At 38.1% G+C, this 19,992-nt stretch overlaps 1 protein-coding gene across 1 annotated transcript in view; it reads right to left on the minus strand.

Annotated features, from left to right (window-relative positions):
- LOC136874508 (IgA FC receptor) overlaps positions 1 to 19,992 on the minus strand; it is a 387,799-nt gene that overhangs the window by 32,337 nt on the left and 335,470 nt on the right. Inside the window, exons 4-6 of the mRNA XM_068227821.1 lie at positions 15,958 to 16,056; positions 12,428 to 12,548; positions 9,801 to 9,949 (exon numbers count right to left, since the gene is read on the minus strand). Of these exons, the coding sequence (XP_068083922.1) occupies positions 9,801 to 9,949; positions 12,428 to 12,548; positions 15,958 to 16,056 (369 nt within the window). The remainder of the gene's footprint in view (positions 1 to 9,800; positions 9,950 to 12,427; positions 12,549 to 15,957; positions 16,057 to 19,992) is intronic.

The raw sequence follows: 19,992 nt of genomic DNA on the forward strand, positions 1-19,992 counted from the left end.
GCAGTTGCCTGAAAAGATTGTACTGTTTCGACCATCGGCTGAGGTTTGCACCTCGCTTAAGTTGCCTGGCATACTGGGGCAATCATAAGGTAGGCTGCTACCATGTGAACCCTACGGACTTCAAGAAATATCAGGTGGTGGATGGAGATAATTTTCTATCTTAGAATGTAATGTTTAGTGTTGTGCCATTACCTTGCCCATCTTAATAATGCAAGTTGTCCACAATTAAACTGACGGTTCAGCGCACCACAGCATGGTATGTAATGATCGTAGGAGTTTGAAATTTCATGGGTATGCTAACTAAGCAATGCACTCACGAATTATAGCACAAAAAATATTAGTTCCAACTCTTGCCACCAGGTGAAAATATGGTGCTGTAAGCAGTCAGAATGAGCAATATTCCACAACACTGTCAGTTTAATTGTGGACACCCAATATTATGTAGGTTTATCTACTTTCTTTGAGCAACAAATGTAGCAGCCCTAATGGGTATAATATTTTAAAAGGAAGCATGAGTGTGGACTCTCATTACCCTTCTTCAGTCTTTTCTCTTGTGGCTAAGATTTTCTCAATTTAATCCCTTCTCTCCCTTAGCATGGGCTTATCATTTGTTTCACATTTGTGATCTCCTTTTGGAATTTAATTATTTCTTGACCTATGTATATGGTGTGTTGTTGTTGCCTCCCTTCACTGACAAAAAATGCAATGTCTGTTTGACAGTGGTTACAGTGGCATGTAAGCCTTAGAAAATGGGAACTCAAGTTATCCCTTATTATTAATGATAATGAGGCTCTGAGAGCAATCAATCTGTAAAAGCTACACACTGTTACCAATTGTTATTCAGAGATGCTCACCCTCTATTGTTCTTATTTTGTTAAAAAACAAGAGACATGAAGATAAAGAGAGGAAAAAGTAAAGATACAAAAATTATTTGAGTTTTGCCTGAATGTGGTTACTTTATTCGTCCAGGCCTGCAGGCTAGCCACCTCTTCCTCCACCCACTGTGGATTGCCATAACAAGTAGTAGCACACTACGAGGTTTGATAGGTCTAGACAAAAACTAATTTAACATATTATTACAAATTCAGGAGTATACTCTGAAAAATACCCTTGACAATATTTCTTTGCCACCCTAATGCCCAGGATGTGTTTTGCTTTTGGTCTCTTCATAAGGAGGAATTCATTTATGATCTCCTCATTAGAAAAGTGCCTCTGTTGGCCCAGTTAACCATGATATCCCTCTTCTAAAGGCAGCTTTGAATCTTTCAATCGTAATTTCTGTACTTGAAGTAAAAGCAGTTTGTGAGTCTTTATTCACACAGTCACATCAAATATTACAGATCTTAATTCTGTTCATAGCTTTTTGGAAAGTGGTGATTCATCTGCTAATCAACAGAAATGTATTCAAGCCCGGCTTCTACATTATCTTTACTGTATCAAAGACCTATTGTCTCTACTACCGAGCAACATAAAACTGCTGAAGTCTTATCAGCGAAAACAAACTCAGTACTTTCTAAAGTGAAGGGTAATGATGCTCAACTTGGGAATCGATAATTCCGATGAAGATAATAGTGATCATGAGGTTAATCTTTCAGAAAATCAGTGTCAGTCCAGTGAAAAAATTCTGTTCCCATCTCAATGTCAACCACTGGCTTCTGACCACGCCAACTCTGTCTTTTCCCAAGCTTTCAGCAACCTACACCATCCCTTGCCTTGCTATTAAAATGATTTTTTAAATAAACTGTTTACTCTACAAATGATGTAATTGCTTTCCTCTGTTTTCTTAAGGAATTTTATGATCATGTATGGTGTTTGGACTTCCTCCTATGCAAACTTTTAAAATCATTTACACTTATGCTGTGAGTGTACTTGCCAAAAAGAATTTTGAAAGCTATCTCAGAAAAAGGGTTCACCCGAGCAGTTCCATGACCATTTGCAGGCTCATAACTTGTGCAAAAATGCTATTTCTGCGTGCAGCATCTGGATGAAAATCTTGCAGACTTCATTCACAACATTAAATTTTATGTTAAGAGTTTTGCCTCGAACTATTCTGAGGTTCAAATGGTTGCTACTATTATTGAGGGCATTTTCCCTGGCTTATCGTTCTTATGTGTGCCTTTTGCCAAGTCCACAAATGTTTCTTGAATTAGAGGCCATGTCAGTTTCTGCAGAAGATGTCGAATAAGCCAACACTTTAAGAGCTGCACGTGATCCTCCACCTTCTAATTTTGTGCCTAGGCCCTCCTCGCATAAGACATGTGCCTTATAAATGTCTTGGTTGTGGGTCATCTGATTATCTCGGGAATAAGTGCCCCCATGGTACTAGCTACCCTAAGCCCTAGAAACGGGGAAATTCTGCATCTTCTGGATGTCGTAATAGTAGACCTTTCCAGTGTATTAGTAAATACTGTAATAACTCTAAATCTTCTAGCTGTAAAGTGTATCCGAAACCTGGTCACATTTGACTAGATGTCTGTTGTTTTGGACCCAGCCATAGATAAGTATACTGACTTCTCTCTTTGTTCTGAATGTTGGTAATTCTGTTTCTTCCCAATGCCCAGCTGAATGTCTTAAAATTTCAGAAAATACCTGTGTTTCTCCCCTTATCATTTCTGTTCAAATTGATAATGAGCCTTTGTCACTCTCGATTCCTGCAGTGTGCTGTCATTTATTAGTGAAGACTGGTATGTAAGTATGAAATTTGCATTTAAATTTTCTGATTACTCTCCCTTATTTCAAATATGTATTTCATCTAACTGATCTACCCTTGAAGTATTAGGTTCTATCATGTGTAAGATCATGAGTTCTAAGTTTACCTGAAAATTATGGCTTTTCATTAATAGAAAATTATCATGTGATGTGATTCTGGGTGCTATTTTCATGTGTCATACTGGTCTAATTTTAGACCTACAAAACCATGTGTTCTGGTTCAAATTTTGCAGTAACTCAACTGTTCAAAGAGAGTTTGCTCTAAGAATTTCTCGTGCATATCGCACTTCATCTACTGGTTCAACACTTGTAATTGCTGGAATAGAACTACTGTTTGTAACAGGAATTGGCAAAGCCGAGCTGTCATTACTGAAGAAAAAGAGAGTAATCACCTCTGCCAATTTTCAACATTATTTTAGAGCATAAGTGTCACTTTTTGGAATCTGCTCATCCAAGTCAATTCAAGAAACGTATGTGTAAAGATTGTTATAACACACGACTGTATTATCTACACTGATGGCTCCCGCATACCAAGTTCTGATGGAACTGACGGTGTTGGCTGTGAATTTGTAGTCTACAAGAAAGAAGCTGAAATATTTGCAGCTCAGTGTAAACTTTCTCCCAACCGCTCAGTTTTTCAATCAGAACTTTGGGCCTAGAGTGTGCATTGCAATGGTGCAAAATTAACAGCAAAAGAGCATGAATCTTCAGTGATTCACAAGCTGCATTGAACTCAGTAAATGATAAATATGACTTAAATCCAATAGCTGTCAATATCAGAACAATAGTTTAGGTGTGTTCACACATCTGCACATCTTGGATTAGAGGTCACACTGGGTTTACTGGTAATGAAAAAGCAGATTCATTAGCTAAATCAGCTGCTATGTCTCTTTTGGATATTGCATATCATAAATCTCCAACATGTTATGTTCAAAGACAAATCAGGCAATATATTTTACATTGCTGGAATATTTTATGGACATGTAGTTTTAAAGGATCTGTTACGCGAGAAATATTTTTTCTGGAAGTTCAAAATCGACTATTATGTAAAGCATTAGTGCCGAACTTTGTTTTAACTCAATTTTTAACTGGTCATGGAAAATTTAAATCGTATTTAGAATGCTTTAAACTCAATGCTTCAGACGGCTGCTTATGCTTTTGAGGATCAGTTCAGACAGTGCATCATTTGATATAGTCCGACTCGTTGGCTGAATGGTCAGCATACTGGCCTTTGGTTCAGAGGGTCCCTGATTCGATTCCCGGCAGGGTCGGGAATTTTCACCATCATTGGTTAATTTCCCTGGCACGGGGGCTGGGTGTATGTGTTGTCTTAATCATCATTTCATCCTCATAATGATGCGCAGGTTGCCTATGGGAGTCAAATAAAAAGACCTGCACCTGGCGAGCCGAACCTATCCTGGGATATCCCGGCACTAGAAGCCATACGCCATTTCATTTCATTTGATATTTGAGTGTCCAGTATTTGAAATGGGTTTAACACAAATGTTAAGTCTGTTCTGCTTTACAGCTGTGAAATGTGGAAAGTTACCCAGAAGATGACTAAACAGCTCCAAGTCTACGTGAATCGCTGTCTAAGACGTATCATCAACAGAAGATGGCCAGATGTTATTTCAAATGAAGATCTATGGGAAGAAACTAACCAGCAGCCAATTGAAATGCAGATAAGGGAGAGAAAATGGTGTTGGATAAGACATACTTTAAGGAAGCCCGCTGGAGCCACTGAAAAGACAGCGCTCGACTGGAACCTCCAAGGTGCTAGAAAGTGTGGACGTCCGAAGAAGACCTGGGAAAGGATGATCGAAGAGGAATGTCTAACAGTGGGAAAAACTTGGAATGAAGTGAAGAGGTTAGCCAACAATAGGAACAGGTTGAAGTGTTTCACAGAAGCCCTATGCTCCAGGAGGAGCAACAGGAAATAAGTCAAGTAAGTCAATTTGAAATGGGAAGATATTTTTTGCAATGTCACCGGAATGGCTGATAACCTGGAATTTTCTAAACCACTGTATAATGTACTCAAGAGACAATGTTATTATGTGCAGTTCCTCACATTCATTAACAAATTTTTTTGTAAACTATTAATAAGAACATCTCTTTTTTGTGATTTTAAACTATAACCCAAATATACCTATGGTAAAATAGGGTTCCTGTATTGTTTCTAGATACTAAATAAATAAACTATCCTTTTTCTTCTTAGTAACTCTATTTTTTCATAAGCTGTGTCACCTGCGCAGGATAAGGTGCTTTTAGACCTTAATCACTTACCCGATGATCAGGCTGATAGAATTAGTAGCCTTCATCAAACTCATCCAGATGTATTTTAGGAAAATTTAGGAGTTACCGATGTAAAAAAAGGTATAAAATCAAAGTGACAGATTCTATCCCAGTAAGGTTTCCTCCTTACCATTTTGCCCCACCAAAAATGAAGGCTTTGAAGGAAATCACCCATCAGATGCTCAATGATGGGATTATTCAACTTTCCACATCAGCCTATTCGTTGCCCACTTTTCTTGTGCCAAAACCACAAAATGGTTTTTGCCCCATGGTTGACTGTTGTACTTGAAATAAAAATCTACAATCTACACCTCCAACCAATTTGCTCTAGTGCTGTTCATGGTTGTATAAGGCTATATATTTCATTACTTTGGAGGAATCAAAGCCTCTAACTGCCTTCATCACCAATTGGAACATATGAATTCAATCGTATTCCAGTCAGATTATCTACCAACGCTGCTGTTCTTACTAGGTAGCTTGATCAAATTCTATGTGATGTGAAGTTTCATTTCATTTATCATTATCTGGATGACATTGTGATCTTGTTGATATCAATGAAGTTTTGCAGCACCTCAGGAGGCTGGTCTTACAGTAAAACTGCCTGAGGTTTCCTTTGCCAAACCTAGTATGTCTTTTCTAGGGCATACTTTTCACCTGACAATATCTCTATTGATCAGTAATGGATGCATGCTATTCAGAATTTTTAACCTCCCACTGATGTTAAGGAAGTAGCTTGTCTCATTGGCATGATATAATTCTTTAAAACAATGTAGTCCTAACTTTGCCCATCATCCTGCTCTTCATAATTTCCTGTTTCATAAGGGAGTGAAATTTGTGTGAAGTGAAGTTCTTCTCATGGCATTTGAATACCCCAATTCTGGCAATACCCAATTTTTCTAAGAAGTTCATAGTTCAGACTAATGCTTCTTTACCTACAGTCACTGCCTATTTCTCCAAGATTCTGAGTTAGGAAGATGCCAATTGTGTATCTTTTGAGAACTTCCCTCGGTGTATGAATTTGAAGGTCATGCTCTTCTTTTATTCTTAGAAAAGTTCAGTATGCATCTGGAAGATGTAGAATTTGAGCTTGAGACTGACAACAAAGCTCTGAGTTGGGTACTAGGGACATCACATTGTACTGGTCATTTGGCATGTTGGGCCTTTAAAATTTCTGACTCACAATTTGATGTGTGCCACATTAGAGTTTCACACAATGTGGTGGACAATAGTTTCAGTCGTATGTTTTCTAGTTACCCTCTTGATACTGACAATATTGTGTCTCCAGTGCCAGCTGGTACTTTGTTCTGTTTCCTCTGTGGTAAATGCTATTCTATCTGACGCTCCTCTTTTGTAGCTTGATAGTGCCAAATATAAAAAGGAAGACCCTGAGCTTGGTCAGATTATTAGTAGTATTTCTTCTGGCAAGGCAGTGCAGCCATGTTGTTTGAAAAATGGTGTTCTTCGCTGTCCTTCTCAGCAGGATCAGAAGCTTAAAATTCTAATCCCTTCTGTTTTGGTTCTGATGATATTTAAGTACTATCATGAATTCCTGGTTGGTGGTCATATGGGAGTGTTGAAAGAGCCTAGAAAAAATAATCTGGAAATCCATGGATAGCAAGATCTGAGAACTCTATAAGCTTGTAAAATCTGCCATATTAGTAAGCCTCCCTTAAACACCCACTTGGGCTTGCTATCTTCTTATAAAGTTATTCGATCCATGGAATGTCTGTACATTGATTATGTTGGGCCTTTATCCTGGTCAGGAGGAATGGAAATAAATTTGCGCTGGTGATAGTTGACAGGTTTACCCGTTTTACATAGATATTTCCTACTAAACTGGCTACTGCCCAATCAACCAAAAATTGCTTAAATTCTATCCTTGCATCTTTCGGTCCATGACAATTTCTTGTGTCTGATAACAATCAAGCTTTTAAATCTAACCCGTTTTGTAAGATCTATTCTGAATATGTTATTTCTCATGTTACCACCACTGAGTAATACCACCAGCATTCATATGCTGAGAGAGTAAACCATAATCTTCGTTCAGCTCTCATTGCTTTTCATCAGGATGATTATTCCTGCAGGAATACGTCTTTACACTGGTTGTCGTATGTGTATAACTCTGCAGTTCATGAGTCCCATGAACTCATTCCAATGTCTTTGATGTTTTCTTTTGTGCCCAACTCCACATTATCCAATTTATGGTCAATTAATGAGCAGTTACCAGAGACATAAGAGAGTTAAGGAAAGATATGACAATGGACAGAGACCCACCAGGCTGGCTGTTGGCGACAGGACGTTTGTTAAAAAATTCAGGCCAAGTTTATCTCTAGATACCATGAACCTTGTACCATACTAGAGTTCCCCACTCCAGTTACTGTTCTTGTGAGTAACCTGGGGATCAGCTGACTTCCTCTTTCATTCTGTTGTCTCAATATGAATTCACCTGCTGGATTACTGTCTCTTTTTTGGACCACCACTGCATTCCAGTCTCCCATCGCAATTAGATTCTCATCACATTTTACATATTGTATTTAATCTTCTAACTCTTCATATATTCTTTCAGTTTCTTCATCATCTGCTGAACTATTAGTAATATAGACCTGCACTATTGTGGTGGGCATTGGTTTGGTGCCTAACTTGGCAACAACAATCCTTTCAGTATGCTGGTTGTACTAGCTTACCAGCTGCCCTATTTTCCTATTCATTATTAATTCAGCTTCTGCATTTCCCCTGTTTGATTTTGTGTTGATAATTGTGTACCCGACCAAAAATCTTGCTCTTCCTGCCAACGTACTTCACTTGTAACAACTACATCTAACTTTAGTTTATCCATCTGTCTTTTCAGATTCTCTAACCTACCCCAACGATTCAAACTTCTAATATTCCACGGTCCGATTCACAGAATGCCAGTATTCATCTTCCTGGTGATTGCCCCCTCCCGTGTAGTCCCCACCCAGATATCTGAATGGTGACTATTTTACCTCCGGAATATTTTACCAATTTACTGATGCATATAATGGCTTAAATTCTATTAAACTAATTGCTCAGTATTGAAGTTACCTATGTAAAATATGTAGAACCCATTCTTACATAAGCCTGATGCACTACTGGAATAATATTATGATTATAGGGCAATTCTGTTTCAAAATATGCACATTAATAGTTTCAGGTTATGTAGCTGTTGTTGCATTAGTACAGGCTGAATCCGATTTCATATTCATGGTTACAAAAATTAGCCTCAAATTCACAAACAACACTTCATATGAGCTTATATATGCTTAATATAGGCCTAATATTTCCAATTTCATTGAGTGTGTTGTTGTTGTTTGAGTCATCAGTCCATACACTGGTTTGATGCAGCCCTCCATGCCACCCTATCCTGTACTTTCATTTCTACGTAACTATTGCATCCTACATCTGCTCTAATCTGCTTGTCATATTCATACCTTGGTCTACCCCTACCGTTCTTACCACCTACACTTCCTTCAAAAACCAACTGAACAAGTCCTGGGTGTCTTAAGATGTGTCCTATCATTCTATCTCTTCTTCTTGTCAAATTTAGCCAAATCGATCTCCTCTCACCAATTCAGTTCAGTATCTCTTCATTCATGAATCGATCTATCCATCACACCTTCAGCACTCTTCTGTAACACCACATTTCAAAAGCTTCTATTCTCTTTCTTTCTGAGCTAGTTATCATCCATGTTTCACTTCCATACAATGCCACGCTCCACAAAAAAGTCTTCAAAAAACATCTTTCTAATTCCGATATCAATGTTTGAAGTGAGCAAATTTTTTTTCTTAAGAAAGCTCTTCCTTGCTTGTGCTAGTCTGCATTTTATATCCTCCTTACTTCTGCCATCGTTGGTTATTTTACTACCCAAGTAACAATATTCATCTACTTCCTTTAAGACTTCATTTCCTAATGTAATATTTCCTACATCACCTGCCTTCATTCGACTGCACTCCATTACTTTTGTTTTGGACTTATTTATTTTCATCTTGTACTCCTTACCCAAGACTTCACCCATACCATTCAGCAACTTCTCGAGATCTTCTGCAGTCTCAGATAAAATAACAATATCATCGGCAAATCTCAAGGTTTTGATTTCCTCTCCTTGGACTGTGATTCCCTTTCCAAATTTCTCTTTGATTTCCTTTACTGCCTGTTCTATGTAAACATTGAAAAGGAGAGGGTACAAACTGCAGCTTTGCCTCACTCCTTTCTGGATTGCAGCTTCTTTTTCAAAGCCCTTGATTCTTATCACTGCAGAATGATTTTTATACAGATTGTAGATAATTCTTCATTCTCGGTATCTGATCCCTATCATCTTCAGAATCATAAATAGCTTGGTCCAATCAACATTATCGAATGCCTTTTCTAGATCTACGAATGCCATGTATGTGGGCTTGTCCTTCTTGATTCGATCCTCTAAAATCAGACGTAAAGTCAGGATTGCTTCACGTGTTCCTACATTTCTTCTGAAGCCAAATTAATCTTCTCCCAACTCAGCTTCAACTTGTTTTTCTACTCTTCTGTAAATAATACGTGTTAAAATTTTGCAGGCATGAGATACTAAACTAATGGTGCGGTAGTTTTCACACCTGTCAGCACCGACTTTCTTGGGAATAGGTATAACAACATTCTGCCAAAAATCGGATGGGACTTCTCCTGTCTCATACATCCTGCACACTAAATGAAATAACCTTGCCATGCTGGTTTCTCCTAAGGCAGTCAGTAATTCAGAGGGAATATCATCAATTCCAGGTGCCTTGTTCCTATTTAGGTTACTCACAGCTCTGTCAAACTCTGACCTCAAAATTGGATCTCCCATTTCATCACCATCAACAGCCTCTTCACGTCCCAGAACCAAATTAATTACATCGTTACCTTGATACAACTGTTGGATATGCTCCTGCCATCTTTCTGCTTTGTCTTCTTTCCCTAGAGACGGCTTTCCATCTGAGCTCTTAATATTCATGCACCTAGATTTCCATTCTCCAAAGGTTTCCTTGATTTTCCTGTATGCAGCATCTACCTTTCCCAGGACCATACAGCCTTCGACTTCCTTGCACTTCTCCTTCAGCCATTCTTCCTTAGCTACCTTGCAATTTCTATCCACTTGATTCTTTAATCACCTGTATTCTTTTCTGCCCTCTTCATTTCTAGCATTCTTGTATTTTCGTCGTTCATCAATCAAGTCTAGTATCTCCTGAGTTATCCACTGATTCTTAGTTGATCTTTTCTTCCTTCCTAACATTTCTTCAGCAGCCCTACTGACTTCATTTTTCATGACTCTCCACTCTTCCTCTGTAGTGTTTCCTTCAGCCTTTTCATTTAGTCCTTGTACAACATGCTCCTTGAAACAATCCCTCACACTCTTTTCTTTCAACTTGTCTAGATCCCATCTTTTTGCATTCTTTCCTTTCTTCAATTTCTTCAACTTCAGATGGCATTTCATGACCAGGAAGTTGTGGTCAAAGTCCACGTCTGCTCCTGGGAAAGTTTTGCAATCCAACACCTGGTTTCTGAATCTCTGCCTAATCATAATGAGGTCTATTTGATACCTTCCAGTGTCTCCAGGTCTCGTCCACGTATACAGCCGTCGTTTGTGGTGTTTGAACCAAGTATTGGCAAGGACTAAGTAATGATCCTTGGAAAGGTATACAGCATGACAAAGGACTTCCATCTGACTTGTGCCATTAGAAACCTACTTCAAAATCGAAGTTTCTTCATTGAGTTCCAGGGAAAAAGAAGCAGGTGGAGGATACAGAAGAACGGACTACCTCAGGGAAGCGTGTTGGCACCAATGCTTTTCAATATTTACACAAATGATCAGCCTCTTCCTGCCGGGACGAATAGTTTCATCTATGCTGATGATTGTGTCATCACTTCTCAGGGTGATAACTTCGAGGCGATTGAACAAACACTGTCCACAGCTCTAGACACTCTTGCTGGCTATTAGAAGAAGAATCAACTAACACCAAACCCAACTAAGACGCAAACCTGTGTTTTCCATCTAAACAACAGAGAAGCTTCCCAAACTCTGAAGGTCACTTGACAAGGTGTAGCATTACAACACAATCCTACCCCGAAGTACCTCGGAGTCACTCTGGATCGTGCCTTAACCTACAGAAAACATTGTTTGAACATCAAGCAGAAAGTGGCTGCTAGAAACAATATTGTGCGAAAGCTAACTGGAACATCTTGGGGAGCACAACCAGACACAGTGAGGACATCTTCCCTTTCGCTCTGCTATTCCGCAGCTGAATACGCATGCCCGGTGTGGTACAAATCTTGCCATACCAAAGCAGTTGATGTAGCACTCAACGAAACCTGCCGCATTATTACTGGATGTTTGAGACCTACACCTTTGGAAAAAGTGTATTGCCTTGCAGGGATAGCACCTCCCAATATTTGCCGTGAAGTGGCAGCCAAGAAAGAAAAGAGAAAGGTGTTGACATCGGAAGCCCACCCTTTGTTTGGATATGAGTCACCACGCAAGCGGCTTAAGTCTAGGAAAAGCTTCTTGAGAGTAACCGAAACACTTGCAGGAACAGCGCAGCAAGCAAGAATTCAAGAATGGCGCATCAGGAGACAACATACGAGGATCAGTCAATGGATGACCCCAAAAGAGGAACTCCCTCCTGGTCATGTCACAGGGATTGGGTGAATTGGAGAGCACTGAACAGACTGCGCTCTGGTGTTACGCGGTGCAGGGTAAACCAGAAGAAATGGGGTTTCGAAGTGGACAGTACCTTGTGTGAATGTGGAGAAGAGCAGACCACAGCCCATTTGCTGCAATGCAGTTCATGCCCATTCAGCTGCACAACAGAAGACCTGGTTAAAGCGAAGCCAAATGCACTTGATGTTGCAAGGTTTTGGGCTCACACAGTTTAATGTGGCTCTTCGCCATTGGAGTATTTATATTATGTTTTATGTTTTTCCTTATCTTTAATTTTAAACTTATGTATGCTTCTGACACGATATAAATAAATAAGTGCAGAATTCAACCAGCCGACTTCCTCTTTCGTTCCTTTGTGTTATACATATTTTAAAAATATTTTTAGGGAAAAGTTTGCCACTGCAAGTTATTGTGTGGAAGTGTACTTGCAAATAGTTAAATTCAGTTGTTCTGCATGTTCTACAGGCTTAATTATGATAAGCAAACAATATTTATGGCTTACCAATGTACTGAAGGAGGGGAAGTAAAGATACAGACTACCCTACAAGAAGTAATTCGTCACCAGTGTTCAGTTCTTCACTTCTTACCGGTGGAAAATGGTAGGGTGCAGGTTAGGATGTCCCTTATTTTCCGACTTCAAAATTTTTGAACGCTCACCTTCCAGATTTGTTCAAATGACTCTAAAACATGCCTGTACAAAATTTTGTTGAGATTGGAGCATTATAACCCATGCTGACCTGAGTGTGATATTGCATGAAGAACAAATCTGGACTTGTCACCCAGTAGTGATTCAAGACTGAGCTTATCACTACATGCAGTGCTATCCATCGTGTCACATATTTTCGGCTTGCTGCTGATCTAACAATGTCACATCAATTATGAGTACAAGGGAACATGTGTTTTTTAATAGGAGATATAAAACACCAAACAACTGGACACAAATTACCATCGAATAGACAAGTCCTTGAAGTTTTATTTTATAATATAAGGGATGTAAAATTAGTAAGTGTTGATCTTCTAGTTCGTGGACAAAAGCAAGAATTCCAACAAGAGCTAGTCAGCACTGTTCACAAAAACTTATTAACTTGTATTCAGACTGGAGAAAACTGCAAAAAAGTGCAAAAAAAGTGAAGATTTATTAAAGCATCGTGAATAGTAGTTTAGAAATAATTTGGACAATTTATTTGTTGTTGCACATGCAAATGCTCTACAAATGATGAAGTTGGACAAAGGCAGGATGTTTTTACTTTGGCAGAGAAAGCCAGAATGTAAAGGCTAAATTGCAGGAGTAGACCAAAAACTCGCGGACAAAGAAGAAAGGGCAAGACAAAGAAAATTACAAAAATAAAAAAGGAAAGAGAAACACAAGTGTGCAGCATTTACAGTGAGCAAAGAACAAGAACACATTTCTTTGATTCAGACTAGTGTAATAATATTTTGTTCGTGGATAAATTTGGTAACTAGTTGAAACTGAAGAATTTGAGTGCTAGCAAGGTCATTACATAACCGGCAACATAGTAGCAGCTCACCCCGTAAGATCACTGACAGCAAGTGAGGACATTTTGTTTGGTTCAGACCAGTGTTATGACATTTGAATTTATGGATAAATTTAGTTGAAACTGAATAACTGGATGGTTAAAATGGCTACTATGGTTGGACGGGATTAAGAAAAGGAAATTTACAATTTATATGAGAGGTCTCAGAAATATAGCAGACTTAAGGAAAGGAGAAATTTTCAAGAGGAGAGCAGAACATATTTTAAGTTCAACATAGTGACTAACATAATAGGTGTTACTTATTTATTTACTTACAAATCGAAAATTATTCTATTTCAAGTGTTTTATTAAATGACAAAGTAAATGTAAATTTTGACACAAAGAAACATTTTATTTCTTTTTTAGATGTGAATAAGGATGTATGTTCCAGAAGCAGAGCAGATTTAAAATGTTAGCATGTAGTGACTAATTTAATAGATTTTATTCATTTATGATTTGAAAATTTTCTATTTTAAAGTTTGTAATAATAGTAAGTAAGTAAAAGTTGAAACACAAAGAAATATTTTAACAATTTCAAGATTTGTATATAATTGTTCTGTTGATAAGTATATATGTACCAACGTACCAAGTCCAAAGATTATTGATGTTTTGGCACCGTTGAAGAAGAGAGTAGTTAGCTCTCGAAATATGTATGGTAATTATAATAAAATATGTAAAGTATTGACAAGGCGGGAGAGTGTTCTACAGAAAGTTGAACATAAGTCAATATGGAAAGGATTAACCAACATGGTGAAAATAATCAAGAAAGAGAACCTTCGCGAAGAGTACACAAACCACTAGAACACTAGTAGGGAAATATGTCGATCACTCCAGAATTTTAGTGTAGCATATATAAACCAATCAATGCTCACCTGCAGTTAGTTCAGTACTTCAATTGGAAATAGGGAGATATTTAAATGTGTTGTGATTATTCGGGATTGACAGACTGGGGAATTTTATATCAGGTAATTATTTATATTTTCTGTGTTGGTTTATATTTTCAGTAGGTGAAGTTTGGAATTAGTTGATTTTAATATGGTTTTAACATTGTTTGATTGTCGTAGGAAAAACTGAAGTAAGATGTATTAATTAGGAAACACCCTATTGTACATGCACCAGTAAAAAGAATGGGAAATCATCACTTTTGCTAAGAACATTATGAATATACCACTGTAATAAAGAATAAGCATGTCTACCAAGGTTATAAAAATGGTACAGAAATGTGTAGGCCTCCTCATGCTGACAAAACAAGATCCAGTTGAGTAAACAGATTTTCAATCCACTTTCCTCAATGATGTATCACAGAAGAGTCTCTGTCATGTCATATTTCAAACATTTAAATCCTTTGTAAAAAATGTGTGGATCACTGGTATAACATTTCCACTGCCAGATCCAAAAATAAAGAATTCAAACCAGATGGAACATTTGACAGATGGAAGAATATTCATTTTGCACTCCCAAATCATACAGTATTGAAAGGTAAAATACGTCTGATGATACATTCAGTGTTTACTCAACAAAATTAACTGAAACTTGGCAATTGACCTCTGGTTTTGGTTTCTCTGCCATCAGTTAGAGCAATACAGAATCCTGAAAATGACACACATTTCCCTAATGTCATTAAGTCAAAATGATTATTATTCTACAAGAAACAGCATGTGGAATAAATACACTGTACATTATTAACATTACTGGCATCCGGCCCCGTGGTGTAGGGGGCAACGCATCTGCCTGTTACCTGGCGGCCCCGGGTTCAATTCCTGGCTGGGTCAGATGTTTTTAATTGTAAATGATTAATATCCGTGGCCTGAGGACTGGATGTTTGTGTCATCCTTAATGTTCCTTTCCTGACATTCAACACTTTACCCTTCTGCCATTTCCAAATACATGCAGGTTCACAACATATGGTGCAAAGTAGGGGCAAAAGATCTTCTTAGTTTGATGCCCCGAATAAATAAATGACTGGCCAGCATATGCTAATTTCAATTAATCCTAGCTGATGAGACTCCTAATAGAATATGGTCATGTCTGAAATGAGGTTCTCTGAACACAATTATACTCAGAGGCCACAAAGTTTGATAAGGAAGAATAAAACTAACAAAATGTTATTACAACTATTACATTAAATTATTTTAAAAATATTCTTATTGATTTTCTACATAGTCATCAACCTGGGCTCTTTTCATATTGTTAACACTTTCCCAACAACATAATTCATTCTGTAAATTATATTTACAATTAAAATCTCATGACCTGGCCAGTGATCAAACCCAGGACCCTGAGACCCAAGGCCAAGACACTTACCAATCAGCTCCAGAGCCAGACAGTTCTATTGGTATGTTTTGTTTAAGCTTTATACTACTGACAGCCCCAGGGGCTCTTAATTTGGGAGTGCAGATTGGCAACCATGGGGCCTTAAGCTGAGTCCTGGCATTGCTTCCATTTACTTCTGCTAGGCTCCTCACTTTCATCTATCCTATCCAACCTCCCTTGGTCAACTCTTATTCTTTACTGACCCCGACATTATTAGAGCATTCAAGGCTTAGGGAGTATTTCATTTTCATGCCTTTTGTGGTCCTTGACTTTCTTTGGACGATACCTTCATTTTTCCATATTTTCTCTCTAATTAGTGTTAATAGAGGATGGTTGCCTAGCTGTACTTCCTCTTAAAACAATAATCACTACCACCATTTCTACCATGACAAACTAAGTAAACAATGCAATGTACATACCTCCAGAGCAATTTTTTCCTCTTTTATCGCATCACATTCACAACTTACAAAATTGATATCATTTACAGCTGTAGAAAGTTCAGTTTTCAAGAAGGCAGTCTGAAAATACAAAAATATGAGTTGAGATGTAATTATACATTCCATGGGTATAGTAATACTTTGCTTCATTATTCAATTGTATACACAGTATATTCATAGATAAATAATTTAGACATAATAAACAAAATGAGCTTCCTCACTCCTCCATCTACACATGGTCAGCTTTTACTTTGGAGCAAGTAACAAATCTATCCCATGGTGATTGCTAGTTTCTGTTAAGCTGCCACATGCATTCATACAGGCAGATTTCAATACAACCAAAATAGTTTTTCTTTTCTATTTTGTTAATGTTTTACTGTTTATATACAGTGAGTGATAGAAGAGAGCTTATCACATACTGATCTACAGCAGAAATTAATACAACTTTTTTGAAAAGAAACATAACTCTTATACTCCCTGCACAGGCTACATAGTATTTCTTTCCTTAATGTACTCTATTACAAACTTCATATAATCAATAGATATGACAAGGGTTAAACAGGGTGTTTCAAGACTCGACAGCAAAACTTCAGAATGTATTCCTCATATAACAAGGAGAAAAAAAAAAAGGCTATGACAACATGGGTCCGGAAATGCAAATATTCTTATATTCAAACCCTTATTATTGTAGAAGACTTCCTCATGAACAGTAGAGATTTTCTTCTGCAGACACAGTTCTCTTTAAAACATGAAGAGTTTCACCTTGTTTTCTTGACACGGCATAAGCACAAAAGCACATACCATGTCTACAAGAACGGGCCGTGAAAGCATCAATGTTAACAGGATTTAAACATATAAGTTGTAACTTCTGCAACTTATTGAAATACTGAACAGATAAACGTTGACTCAACTAAGTGAAAATAACAAGGATAATGGGCGCCACCTGCAAAACAATTGCAGGAATATTTAATTGTGTAGAGCAACGAGCCACTCTCTCTCTCAAGGCGACGGTCATCAGGCTGACGAGGCTCCAGACTTGCTTTGTAACCTTACCTGTTTGCTACATAACCCCTGAAATTAAATTTGGGTAACATGCCAGGTTCAGCCTTACTCCACTGACAAAAGACTCACTTAAAGTTTGATTCTATGACTTTACTCCCAGAATAAGAACTAATATGTGACAAACACCAAAAAATAAACACTTATGCAACCCACTTAGTGCTTGCTGTTTACATAGAGCTAATATACACAATACCACCCAACAAAATCATCTCTTCACGAGATTTACTCGTTTGCCGTCTTACAAAGGCAAATTACACATCATTAAAATCTTCAATAAACATAGAACATCGAATAAGAACTAATATGTGACAAACACCAACAAAATAAACACTTATGCAACCCACTTAGTGCTTGCTGTTTACATAGAGCTAATATACACAATACCACCCAACAAAATCATCTCTTCACGAGATTTACTCGTTTGCCGTCTTACAAAGGCAAATTACACATCATTAAAATCTTCAATAAACATAGAACATCATTATACTTTTAACATACCTCCAGGTAAGAGCCCCTTCGCACTCCACTGTTACCGTGAATTCTAATCTGGTAGAGAAAAGTACGACGACTATTTCTCTACATATGGATGCAACCTTCTTAAGACGAGCATCCCTAACCTTATTTACACTTCTTCGTCGACGTCTTGAATTCTTTCCAATTGCTGGCTGGACAGAAAGTGTTACATCTCCAGAGGCAAGCAAATAGCAAAATTCTTCATCAACTGAAGCTGCATACTCGGGAGACAAGTTCCAAACAAACACTTTCTTTTACAGAAAGTCCACTGCAAAGCCGGTAAGTCGTTGAGATTATACCATGTTCACTCCGTAACTGCGCAAATATGTCGCTCCCGCAGACCAGTACAAATGAGAAACACACAGTATCAGCATCAGAGTCAGAAACAGAATCAGAATGAGAATGCGAATCAGAATCAGAGTCAGAGTGACTCGCCGCACACGCGTACCCACTTATATGTGCTTGCTACACGTGGTAATCGCGTCCTGAAAAGTTTAGTGGTAGCAACGCTCACACCGGCACTTCTTCCCGCGTCACTCTGTCAACACAAACCTCGCTCAAAACAAAGCCCTCACATTGGCTATCGAGTATAATATGTGACATAGACCGTCCACTCATGTATGTCCACATTGATTCACTCCAATTCTTCAACCGATACAACCTGCCGTACCCCGTGTTTTCAAGCCACTTGTTGCAACACATCCAACTGACTTCAACCGTCCTTCCCGATATAGTCGCAGTTTTCCCGGTTGCACAATCCTTACGGCTAGGCCATATTTACTGACTCTTACCCAAACGGAAATTTATACAAAATATAATGATGAACATATGCAATATTCCCTAACTATACATTCTTTTTATAATATTACGTTTTTACATGGTAAATAAACAAAATTACATGATTTTAACCTAACAAACTATATACGAAAATTTCCTAACCTAAAAACTCGGGGATCGTACATACGTACGGTTACAATACCTCCCCTTGATTTGTGAAGATTATATACAATACATCTGAGCAAATCACAGTCTTTTCAGTACAGCAGCCTACACAGCCTGTCAAAGTCACTCAGGATTTAAAGAAAATTCACATATTCTTCTTAACATACACAAAACATCTGAACTTACAATACTTCACCTTACATACCTCTTGAGATTGTGAATATTGTGTGTACCAATCATGTCACCTTTGTTATTCAACAGGTGATAAGCACATTTGCCAACTTTCTTACCTACTGTGTAAGGTCCCTGATACAATTGAAAAAACTTATGAATTTCTTCGTTGTCTGCAGATGAAATGTGTGGAACCTTTAGTAACACCTCCTCCCCTACTTCAAAACTATCTCCATGATGCCTCCCCTGCTGCATCATTCTCCTATCAGCTGACTTCCTTAAATTCTGCCTCGCTAAATCATTCACCTTTGAAGATACCACTTCTGCTGAGGGTAGGTTTACCCTGGTTGCCAATCTCACACAAAAACTCTCTTCCCATTCTTTCACACACAACGTACACAGACTTTCATTCGGAACACATATACATTTCACAATCAAAACATCCCTCCTGTTCTGAAAACACATCACAATCGCACCTCTTTCAACAATACTCTTCCACACTTCAATGAAATCATTCGTACGATCTTCAGCATCAGATATTCCACTCAACATACGTTTGAATCGACCTCCTGTTTTCTCATACACATTGTCACTCTCAATTTCTTTGAACTTTCTCCAAATACCAAAAAGCTTTCCAACACAATTACTCCTCATAAAATCTTCAAACCCTGAATCCCTATAATATTCACAACCACTCTTATGATTCTCATTATGCACAAAATGTGACCTAACCTCCACTTCACAAAGAATTTCACCCACAGCATCGACAGTTTTCCTCCACTCATCCTTATCGGACATACCAGCTTCAATCACCTCAATCTCATTCACACAACCCTTCTCACACTTTCCTTCACTCACACTCTCTCTCTTCCTGAAATCACTACTATCACTGAACTCAAGATCCCGACCATTACTACTAAATTCTCCCACTTCCATCGCTGTTCCCACTCGCACATCATTCATGCCATCAACACTGTTGCTCTTGACCCTCTTAACGGAAGTTTCATTAATCTCAAAATCATCACTACTCAGACACATTATCGACGTAACATTAATCTCCTCAATTACACCATCCTCTACAACATGATATGTCTTCCTCAAAGACTCCTCCTCCACAAAATAATCTTCATCACCTTTACAACTAACTTCCTTTTCAATTTCTGCAACTTCCCAAAGAGCATCAATTACCACAGTGTTATCACCATCAATTTTAGCACATAGTAGGTCCTCCGACAAATCCTCCTCCTTTTCTTCACACCCCTTACCCCCAAAATCCTTCAAATCATCACCTTCCTTCCCTACATTATCAATTCCTTTCTCCACACTACT

Source organism: Anabrus simplex, chromosome 5 (genome assembly GCF_040414725.1).
Source record: "Anabrus simplex isolate iqAnaSimp1 chromosome 5, ASM4041472v1, whole genome shotgun sequence".
Classification (NCBI taxonomy): domain Eukaryota; kingdom Metazoa; phylum Arthropoda; class Insecta; order Orthoptera; family Tettigoniidae; genus Anabrus; species Anabrus simplex.